The 12,120-nt window shown below is 41.0% G+C and overlaps 1 protein-coding gene across 1 annotated transcript; it reads right to left on the bottom strand.

Moving 5' to 3' along the window:
- Nucleotides 1-2,744: 2,744 nt before the first annotated feature.
- On the bottom strand, nt 2,745-3,291 carry LOC119649489 (keratin-associated protein 19-2-like). Its single transcript, XM_038051659.1, has 2 exons — nt 3,138-3,291; nt 2,745-3,068 (listed from the first exon to the last, which is right to left on the bottom strand). Exons 1-2 carry the CDS (start codon nt 3,138-3,140, stop codon nt 2,775-2,777), a joined length of 297 nt encoding a protein of 98 aa, XP_037907587.1. The 5' UTR covers nt 3,141-3,291; the 3' UTR covers nt 2,745-2,774.
- Between the last annotated feature and the right edge of the window lie 8,829 nt (nt 3,292-12,120).

Genomic DNA, 12,120 nt, shown 5'->3' on the forward strand with positions numbered 1-12,120 from the left:
GTGATACTCCCATTATTGCTACACTGTGTGATATCTCTCTTTTAATGTATGCGGCAGATAATGGCCCGTTGTCAGTTGGCAGGCATTGATTCACTATCCCGCACTGCGGTATAGTTGGTCGCCTGCATTTTTGACAAATTCGGCTGTAATTCTATCGGCCCCGGGCGAACTATGGTCTTTAAGCCGGTGAAGCGCATGGACTGTTTCTTCCATGCTTGGTGGTGGCAGTATTTGTCCGTTGTCTTCAGTTGGCGGGACCTCCAACTCGATGTTCTAGTTGTTGAGCTGTTCAAAAAAATACTCAACCCATCGCTCCAATATGCACATTCTGTCGGAAATCAGATATCCTTGTTTGTCTCGGCAGGATGAGCATCGAAGTGTATAATGCTTCATCAGGTTGACTTGTTGGTAAAAGTTTCGCGCCTGGTGCGGCTGCTTCCAGTACTTTTCCAGTTCACAGACTTATTGGTTCTCCCAGGCTTCCTTTTTCTGTGTGTGATGTCGTTTCTCCGCTCGTCGGAGTTCGTCTCTGCGTGTGCCCGCGTTCTTTGAGAATACAACATCACTTGGTATTTTGGATTCTTCTATTCCGTTGCTAGCTTACATTCATCGTCGAACCAGCCATTCCACCTTTCCGTGTGCCTGGGGCCAAGTATATTTGTGGGCGTATTAATGATAACGCCCGATAAAATGGTGTTCATAAATGCGAAGATGATCCAGATTGACTTAATAGTATTTTAGATATTTCAGCTCTCTGGGAGAAAACGGGTGGGCCCAGTGCGAATAAAGGCCACTTCTTTGTAAATTGCGGTGACTTTAGTCATTGAAAAGTTAGTAATGCAAAGAAAATCTTGGAGCGAACACAATTCTTCACAGAAGGCAGTGGATATCAAAAATCTACATTTGGCGAATTAAGAGTTATATGTAAAGATATAAATCATACGCTCTTTCACTGTCTGAAACTGTAAAAATTAGTTGTAGCTTGGACTTAAAAAAAAAGGTTCGTAAGAATTTTGTTCTCATTCCTTAATATCAATTCAATCAATTTACTTTTCCACATTTCGCCATTTAATTCCAAACACTTTGGTAGCACTGTCTAGAATTCTACCATCTTCGAATTAAACCAGTTGACAACCGCAATCTTTACTTCGTCGCGATTTTCAAGCCGTTGCCCACTAACCGCATTAACCGGCTGGTAGACGTCTACTGAAACGAAGCAACTAAGTAATGACTGTGTAATTAGGCGATGGGCAAAAACCGCCCTAATTGACCACAGTCGATCTAGAGGGGGAGCTATCACTAAAGCCTCATTTGGCGATATTGACCGTAGAGGCCCGCCCACGAATACTGAAGCTCCACTAAAGGGTTCACTCGACACGCGTTTGCTCGCTTATGTGCTAGCCAGGCTCAGGAATGTTGGGGGAGGGGTCCTTTGAATACTTCAGTTCCTCACGTGTCGTTTTACACAACTTTACGTACCCTTAAACTGATGCAAGAGTTCGCACCAGAACCTGCAAAACTGACTAAACATTTGACATCGCGCGTACCTGTCGAAAGTAAACACGTGAGCTAAAGCTGGAAATAAAGCAAACAAAAATAACTTCTGTAAATTGTCGTACCCGAATGTCGCCGCTTTTCACTGGTTACACAAAGTTTTAAATAAGCAAATTCCCGCGCGGTCATGCTCACATCCAACACGATGGAATCGCACGATTGGGCGAGGTTCATGGGTTCTCTCGAGCCACTTTTGTTGAATAACTCACGTCAGTCAAAATAAAAGTCCGTCCACATTAACACAAGAGTCTTTTAGCAAATTTCTCACAAAAAAATCTCAATTTATTAGCACGAACAATCAAACAACCACTCGCTGTCACTTTGAATTTAATTCTCCCGCACCAGCTTAGGCATCCACCCAGTAGGAGTCCCCTTATCCCCCATCAATCACAACTGCAAGCACAAAATTTCGCCTTAGCCAAAATCAAGCGTTTGTTATGCATTTCGTAATATGCTAAATGATTGTACAAAAAACAAGAAAAATGTTAATAATCATTTTCGAAACCTTACACAATTTCTATGTGAACCTTCAAAATATTTTAATTAATTTTAAGGTTTTGTGGGAAGTTATTCGGCTGAAAAATAAAAAATGGGAAAGAAGGAAGGCTAAACGTGAAAAAGAATACTGCTGCATATTCCGCTTGTCACCGAACAAATATGGATGGTGCAAAGTCGTAGACACTACAATTCATCGTAGATACTACAATTCATTAGTTTGGACTATGGCTCGTAGATGGGAGAAAAATCTCAAGCAGTTGCTAGGTCACATCATCAATCGGTAAAATATTAAATTTAAATTGAAACTGGGTTACCTCCAAGGATACTTATATGTAAGCAGGGCAAAGAGAGAAGTAACTGGAAAAAAATCTAATCAAAAGTCGTTGTAGTGCAAATCAATCAACGGGCATCCGGCATCCAGTCACGATAACAAATCCCTCTGCCACCAATGAGATTTGAATGGCGACCTTCCGCTTCGACAGTCCAGCGATTTAACCACTTGACCCATTCGGACACAAAAGCAAACCTGACTATTTCCCTAAAAGGTTATTTTTGTGCAAAATGCCCACATCTAACCTTTTACAATTAGAGGTCAAATAAGGATAGTCAGTACAGAGTAGAGTGATATGACAACAGTCGACTACTAAAAACTTCTTTTAACAACAAAAAACGTAATTCTTTATTTAAAACAATTTTTTTCCATAAGTCAAGCCGTTGATAAATTAAGCAGAAGCCTTCTTCTTCCAGAGACCACCATATCCCCAGCCTGGGGCGGCGTATCCTCCCCAACCGGCACCATATCCATGTCCGTAAGCAGCTACAGCTGGAGCATGGTAAGCGGCGGCAACTGGAGCTACGGCAGCATGTCCCCAACCACCGGCAGCGTGTCCCCAACCGGCACCAGCAAGTGGGGCAACGGCAGCACCATGTCCCCAGCCACCGTATCCCCAACCTCCGTAACCTGCGTAACCGGCTGAAGCAGCACCGATCAAAGCCAGAGCCAAAAGGACGAATTTCTATAAAAGATCAAAAAAAGATAGGCTTAGTCAAATTCAACAATAAACCAAAAATCCCAAGCTGCATACCATTTTTGCAGTTTGTGGTATTCCGGATAGACGATTCCTGAATGATATTTCTTAAGAATTTGGTGCTGCCTTTTATACAACTCTGATCCTTGGAAGCAATGCAGAATGGTTGAGATAAAACAAGTTGCAACCAGCAATGTAAACCTATTCTGATGATGACAAACAATTTTACATAAAACAATCTTTTTTTCAAGTGAATCAAAGATAGTTTCCATTGATTATCCCCAAATGCCGCCAAAAACATAAAAAAAATTGGATTACCATACACGCATTCCGTAAAGTGGTTTGAAAGGTGAAACCAAATTGTATCATAGAAGATTGCATATAAAGTAACTAACGAAAGCATTTCAGGTTTTCAGGCTTCTGGTTTTAAAGCAGAATATATTCTCTTAGATTGTTTGTTTTCGATTAAATGCCTCTTTAAGATTGTTTTTTTGATTTATTTTTCTCACTATGGTATACGCATTAGATAAGTGTATTCGCATTTATGTGATTCTCCCACCATTTTCCGTAAAATTAATGTCGGAAATCATTTTTTTGGATAATACATGTCGAACAACATAACAAACATTAGACCAAGGTCAAGGATAATGAACTGACCTAAATCATCATCCAATTTTATCTAATAATTTATTTCATCGTTATATAAGTGCAGTTAGTGAATTGTGCGTAGCTGGATGTATATACAACGATTTATAGTAAGGTGAGCTAATCGCTTCTACTGGAATGCATATATTGACTGAACACCCCGATTAACATGGTTGGTAGGTAGGTATCAGCTGACGCCCCACAAAAGCCCAAATAGTACTATTATATGATATTCTGATGCTAGAAACTCCTAAGTCCATGACTGCTGTGGGGAGAGCAAGCGGAGCAGAATTCAGCTCCCCCATCCTCCAACCAGAGGTCATTTTGAGGTCCTCAAAGAATAGTCTACCTAGTGGTCGCATCCTCCCTTCGCTTCTAATCCAGTGCTCTGTTTAGACTACCATAATATTATACGTATTTAAACGCATTTGGCCAACTTGTTTGAGGTGTGGAAAGTAAAGGGATTATCGAGCACACTCGCATTCTATATCATCAAAACCCAAAAGGGACTATCAACTCTTTCGATCATTTGGTCCAATCCAACGTTAAGTGGATGCGGGCTTGGGATCTCTGGTATCCCAAACAAAAATCTAGCTTTGGCCTACCTTAGGCTCAAACTAATGGCGGTTGAAACTTCGATATAATTCGCACCCTTGTTTTGTGTTTACGATTATATAAAAGAACGTTTTCCACCTGTTGTGACTTTCGGTCACGCTGCTCCCAGGGCAGAGGTGAGGTAGCGTCTGATGAGTTGCCTCTGCCCTGGACGAAACCGTGGACAAAAAACGTGGGGATAAGTTGCTCTACATTTGGTCCATTCCAATACCAATCTCGGGGGATAAACACATCCAATGTATTCTGGACCAGGATCTAGCGGAGTCAAAATTTTGAGTGTTTCTCGTTGATTTCTGTGTCCCATAGTAGCGGATGACATTGCTGGAGTGGATCCTGGTGGTTTTGCCTCACAGTCGATCGGTAGTGTCTTGAATTGACGATGGTATTGAATAGTGTTACGTATTAAGCTATGCTAGTTTGTACTGACTAAAGTCATTCTTTAAAGCTTTGAAGTAGAAAAACCGCTAAAAAAGGCAGCAATCGGCTGCCGTAACACACATACGAGGAAACAAAATATTTACTGACTCTAATGAGCTGGACAACTTTTGCTTTTAAAGGACAACCTTGAAGTTCAGCATTGGTTAGACCTTAAGTAGAATATAAGGTGATTTTAGGAAAGGTAATAGAAGAGACTGAAATTGTCGTTGATGCTTTGATAAGTTGTCAAGATCGATCGCTAGAATGGATGGTTTCTTTCAGTTGTAATGTTGATTTCTCGGCAGTTGAGGTCGGCTATGTGGCAGGCAAAACCGAATCGCCACCTACCAGTTAGAAACCGGCAACCCCACCGGGGAATGCGCTTTGAACCGCAATCTGGACAATAGCCTCGGACTGGATGGATTCAATGACAACGGCTTCAGTAACAGAATATGGTTTACTCTTTTGGAACTTAGACCGTTCGCACTCTAAACAGAGTCGGAGCTCTGCGAGAACATCTCAAAGAAGTTCCAGGATACAACACCAAGATCCTGGCGATCCAATAAAATGAAATGGCTCGGTTGCAAGGTTGGCGACATACGTGGTTAAATAACGTAGCCTGAAGCTGGGTTATTCACGTTTACAGAACGGAAGGTGCATAGAAAACGATGAAGAAATGAAAAACCATTTGCTTGAAGTGCACTTCTCAGGCAGCATCGGAAATCTAATCTCGGGGCCAATAGGTCTATGCAGCCCTCAACCGAGAGATTGGAATTTGGCTTGCAAAGAAGTATCACTGGAGCGAGTAAAATGGTCATTTAACTCTTCCCATAGATACAGTTCTGTAGGTCCGGATGGCATAATTCCTGCACTAGAAATGGAGGGAATGGACGCCCTGGGTCTACATATTTGGAATATATATCACGCAAGCTTATCACACGCTTATATCCCAATTAAATTCCCAAACCAGGGAAACCCACCTACACAGACGTAAAACGCTTCCGATCGATCAGTTTAACGTCCTTTCTACTAAAAGGACTAGAAAGACTAGTTGATCGATTCATAAAGAATACACAGATACCTAAGTGGCCACTTCACCATAGGCAACACGCCTACCAGAAAGGCAAATCCATGGAGACAGCACTTCATGGACTTACGGCAAAAAGTGAAAAGGGTGATATTCGAGAAAGAATACGCCTTAGGCGCATTCATGGACATCGAAAGTGCCTTCAATTATTATATATGGAATCGAACCGCTGCTAATCAGTTGAATCTTCCACATGCTAGAGTGGAGAATAATCCAGCAGGATGTCTTAGGGGCTGCCAACAGGGAGGGGTTCCCTCTCCACTGTTATGGCTCTTGATAATAGATACCCTGCTGTGGCTCCTGGAGGACAAAAACCCGCATGCATGAAATCCACACTTATGGTGAACGCTAGGAAGACTGGACTAGTTATATTCACTAGGAACGTCAGGTGGGGCAGCTATACGCTACCCACCTTAGCAGGGGCGGAAATCCACCTGGCACAAACACTCAAGTATTTAGGAGTACATTTCGACTCTATGTTAACGTGGAAGCACCATATCTAGGAACAATATCAGAAATCCTGCAGATTGCTCTGATGCTGTAAGAATACGATAGGTAAGACCTGGGGACTTTCACCGAAACGGATATACTGGATGTATACATCCATAATAAAACCCATTTTGATGTTTGCTTGCATCGTCTGATGGCCAAGACTGAACCTTGCTAACAGCAGGAAGCTGCTATCGCAGATTCAGAGGGTTGGTTGCCTGAATATTACTGGAGCAATGAGTACCACGCCGACTGCGGCACTTGAAGCTATCCTAAATTTGCCCCCCATTCACTTGGAGGTGAAACCCTGATGCTGACCGATCATATAGTTTTGAAATTCGTCAAAAGACATACACTGTCGTAATCACCAAAAGAGAAGAATTGTCGACGAATGGCCATGAGTCTTTTCAGATTACACAGACAGACTTAATAGCCTTCACCGACGGGTCAGTCATGGAGGGTGGATCGGGCGCAGGGTGTTCTTGGAGAATCCGCTTATAAAATCGGAATCAGATAATTTACGACCATATTCCAGGCGGAGATATATGCCATTTCATTGGCAGCAGAAGAATGTCTGCAACAAAAATGGAGGGGTCGCACCACTCAAATCTCTTCCGACAGTCCGGCGGCATTATCAGCACTCAATGGCAACGATATATCAAGCCAGTTGGTGTGGAGTTGTCATCAGGTGCTGCTGGAACTTGGCCGACTGAACGAAACTTTCCTGATGTTCGTGCCGGGGCACTCTAACATCGCTGGTAATGAGGAGGCTGACAGACTGGCTTTTGGAATCCGACCATCTACTGTCAAGTCTACTCTCAAGGGTGAAATTGCAAGGATTCACGCAGAAGAGTGGAGAAATTTGGACTCTTGCCAGCACAGCCACTAGAGCCGCATTTTTGTTGTCCCTTAAGAAGTGGGACATGAAAGCCCTAGTAGGGCTTAGTAGGGCTTTCAACGGGACACTGCTCCTTAAACTACCATATGGAAAAGATTGGTGGTGGTTTCAGCTATGTGCACCTAATGTGAGGAGGAAGGTGAGACGGTCCTGCACTTTTTATGCAGCTGCCCGGCCTCCTCAGATCTCAGAGGAAGACACCTTGGCAAGGTTTTCTTCAATGAAGAATCTGCAAACTCTCTGCCTCTGCAGAATGTTCTCAGATTCGCTAAAGCCTGCGAAAACCGTAGTCGGGAAGCCATGGAATAGGCGATTTACGGGGATAGTAGAATTCGCCTTACAATGGCCTGAGTGCTCGGAGTAAACTAAACTTGTGGTTGAGGTACTGACTCCTTTTCTGATGTTACTTTTCCTATTTGTTGGCATCCTCGCTGTTCACTCAAAATCTTTCATCTTTCGACTCTTTGTTCTAAGTTTGTACACATTTTCGGACATTAGCATCAGTGAAAAGTTTATTGAATGCTAATTGAAAACTCATTTAAGATAATAAGGCTACATTTTAATGCGTCAGAAATTTCTTGTTAAATTATGTTAACCGTTTTTGTTCCAAAGTTTCCATTCTACCACAAAGTTTTAAAATTATAAATATGAAGATATATCGGAAAAATTATAATAAGTCAAGGCAATTTTTTCCAAATACGATTAGATACCAACGTAAATGAATTTGTAACAATTGTAAAATGAATCAGATCCAGGAAATTGATTACAACAAATGGTTTTACCAGCACTATTGTCACTGTCAACTAACAGTACCTATTCAGTGAAAACCTTGGTGTAAGAGAACATGAGTATCGGTTTCTGATAGGAGCATATCTAATTCACGTAGTTCACGATCCAACTTTGCCGCCTAACTATTTCAAAACAAGCAAACTTTATATGCATTCATCGATCTTCAGTATATTATCCATATCTTTCAATTTACATCTTGCGGTCCATGACGCAAATCCAATAGCTTTAACGATAGAGAATGTCGAAATAGGCGGCAGTTACCAAGGCCATCTTTTCTTTTATCTGGATTAATTGTAGCTATCTACTCAAGAAATCAGTCCGACTCTTAAGATTCAATAGAGTCTTCCTAATTCATTCTAAGTTTATTCAAATGGGCCTCGATTTTCTAAAGAATATTGATGACAGGTAGACGTGGTGCACGTATGTTACTACAAAAAAATATTGATCTCGTCAAAATTGAAAGTGTATATGATCCGGTTATACGATCATGATATAAAGTGGGCATATGCTATAAAAGCGTTATTTACTTTTGGGTAAATTATATTAAAAAAATATAAACATAGGCGAATCACTGCAATTCTGTCCATTATGGATATTAAGCACAGTTCTCCATAGAGAAATTTACATAGATAAATATGTAGTCACCATTCCACTTTAGTTCAGGTTAGAGTTATTTTGACTATTTATTACGCATAGTGCATACGGATCTGAATGGTTTCCAAACGGTGCATAGTTCAGACAATCTTGTTTCATACAGCTTCGAAGCAAAATGAACTTGGTATAAAGTCGATTATAGAGACGTTCTTTAAAAAAATTAAGAAGGCTTTTAATAACAGCAAATATTGAGCGTAGACGATTACACAGAAGTTTTTATGGACCAACCTTCGAATTCCCTTCAGAAAATTCAAATTGACGTCATGATCTTTGGCAAAATGGATTTTTGAACAAATCGAACAGAATGAAAATAATCATTTGCTTCAAGGAAACGGCAACTTATCAAATGCGGATTCACCTCTGTTCTGGGTGGAGCTTGACGAAAAGTAAGAGCTAATGTTAGTTTCACTTTTTTAACCATTCATAAAAATGGTATCAATAGAAATTATAAGGACCGAAATCCGATTAGTTCAAACCTAAGCTGGACGAAATAAAAGTGAGTATAGGATCGTTTAATAAATGATCCACACCAAGTGAAATTAGCTTCTATTCTTAACTTTTGCTGGTCCAAAAAGAGAGGTCCGTCTAGCAACAGCGGGGAAGGCAATGTGTCTTAATTTGGTGCGACCCGTCATCATCTGCAATCAGAACTAATGCAGTACCCACTAAAAAAATACTTATACTATACTTATACTTTAGCCTCAACATCCAGGGTAGCTCCTTTCGATGTTGTCAATTTTGCCTCTAAACACCACGTTGGTTGGGTGACCTGCTGTAGCTCGTGTTCATCGAAAAAACGCTTTTTGGAAAATTACGCAAACGGAAAATCAATAGCTCTTTCAACCCCTGGAATGAGCGATCCCTACACCGAACAAGAGAGAAATGGAACATTTCATCGTCTAGATGATAAAATATAAAATTAATGTTACCACGCTCAACAAAGTTAGCTCAGCAGAGAGGGTGCTAATGTCCGATTGACTGCAATTTATAAAAAACATTAAAGGACCCAGAAGTTTAGAAGTTGGCCACTTTTGTCCAGTAATTGAAATCATTTATTATTCATAAAACAAACAACTGTGTGTCCGGATAGCTGAGTGGTTAGAGCACAAGGCTGTCGTGCGGAAGGTCGCGGTTCAAATCTCACTGGTGACAGTGGAATTTGTATCGTGATTTGACGTCGGATACCAGTCGACTCAGCTGTGAATGAGTACCTGAGTCAAATCAGGGTAATAATCTCGGGCGAGCGCAATGCTGACCACATTGCCTCCTACAGTATACTGTAGTGTACCGTTACGGTCTTGAATGAAGTGCTCTAACACACTTCAAGGCCTAGATCCAATATGGATTGTTGCGCCAACGATTATTATTATTAAAACATAATAAAGAAACAATGACATTTGGATTATATAAATATCTAATTAATATATTAGATAAACTATGAGTGAGTTAGTAAGTACAGAAGAGAAACACTTAACAGAGCTTTCTTTTTATTTTCTACATCCCTTCTCACTGACTTTTTACTTCCCGATTGCTCCGTCAACCTCGTGATTCCCACCCCACTACCCACAGCTAGGCGATCCACTCGAATTGCATCGTTCTTTTGCGGAGCCCGGACGAATCCGTACTAATTAGCCTGTGCCTCTACAACATACTGTTGACATGGAAGTGACCACTGATTTCCCCACCGGTCTCCATACTTCCAGTAGTATTAGAAAAGGAGAGCCATATACTTCAAGGTACTAGTTGCGGTACTGACCGTTACTTACTCAAATCCAATATCCAATAACATACCCCGTTATTGGTCCTTCCTGCTGCCTTGGCTGGAGGGCGTGGATAGTCCATTGAATCTTCCCTTCCACGTCATCTTTCCTCAAACACATTGACTGCGATGATGACTTCTTGGTCTGTTACCGCGTCATCGAACTTGGCTAAATGGCTCTCAATTTGAAGAGGGGGTCATAGTCGAACTTAAGATATACAACAACAACACTCTTTCTACTTGCATAGATGTCGCTCGACATATTAACGGCTCGAAATCTACATCCGCATCAACAACATCAAGCTATTTCAACAAGGCTATTTCACGTCAAAATTCTTTCTGTGTATCTATATCGGAAAATTACATTATTTTTCCCATGGAAAGTGACTACCATTGTTACTAGGAAACATCAAACTTTTATCAATTCATGTCTAGATTGTGACTCCAAGTCAGTGTACCATCGTGACAATCGTAGAAAAGTTGATGAGAAAACAACAGAGGCAGTGGATAAGTGGTACACTGACAAAGGGTGACAATTCCATTGCTGGTTATGCCATGAAACGTATGATTTCTGGATGGCCAACCAGCCGATTGTCCAAGAATTGCTGGTGTGAACGATGACGAATCAGTGAAAATCTCATCAGAAAATCAAGGGGTTACCAAAGCGCACTGCCAGGGATCGCCAGCGCTGGTGCATAGGTTTTTTTTGACGGACTTTGCCCAAAATATATGCAGTAGGTAAGAAATTGTCCCATCCTCAATTTAAAGAAAAGTCCGACAATGTGTCTCAAGTTTTGTGATATACCATCCTGTACAATCTCGCGCACTACGCAAAACACAAATTATCTATGCTTCAGCCAGGTTATATCAGAACTAGGTGGATTATTCTGTATGACTGTCAAGCTGTGTCTGTGGCTGGTTTTGAAAGTATCAAAAGCTACCCATACGATTTCATCTCATTTAAATTAAATGTAAGACGAGTTGGCAGTTTAAAAACTTGAAAAACGTCCCCATTGGCCGCAACTGGGAAGGGCAAATTGTCTTACGGGCATTGGAGAATGCCTGACGTAAATGTCTCAGGAAGTAAGCTTGCTACTTTCGCTACAAAAGTCTAGAGGTGGGACTTTGGTAGGGAAATAGGCAGTTGGAGGAGTTTTGGATATGTTTTTGTTTGGATCCGTAACAGAACCCAAAACGCTAACCGAGAAATATCGCCAAAGTTTAAGAAAAGGCACGTCAAGCTAAATGGGATGATAGAACAGTATGATCGCATATGTGGAGCCAGGAAATTGTAACCCATATAACACGATCTAGAAAACCTTCCGGCTCTACCGTACATAATTGATAACTTTTTTTACAGTTCCTAGTGATTACAAATAATATATAAAGTCACAGGTTGTCCCTCGTAAATGAATATTTCGTCAAAGCATTGAAACTCATCACCACCAGATTAATCCAAAGGTGGGGAACTAAACCTCGCAACAAATTTCTCATTTAATGCTGGTAGTCTTCAATTAATTGCCTTTTGCCTTTTTAGAAGTGAATTAAAGGACTTTCTCTGAAATATAATACGTTTGGACCAAGGACCTAAAAATAATTTGAGTTAGGCCCGAAAAACTTTCGAAGAAAAAATTCATTTTTTTGAAAGAATTCATTTTATTCCTCCAGCAAATTTAGGGGGCCAGCA

Source organism: Hermetia illucens, chromosome 2 (assembly GCF_905115235.1).
Source record: "Hermetia illucens chromosome 2, iHerIll2.2.curated.20191125, whole genome shotgun sequence".
Classification (NCBI taxonomy): domain Eukaryota; kingdom Metazoa; phylum Arthropoda; class Insecta; order Diptera; family Stratiomyidae; genus Hermetia; species Hermetia illucens.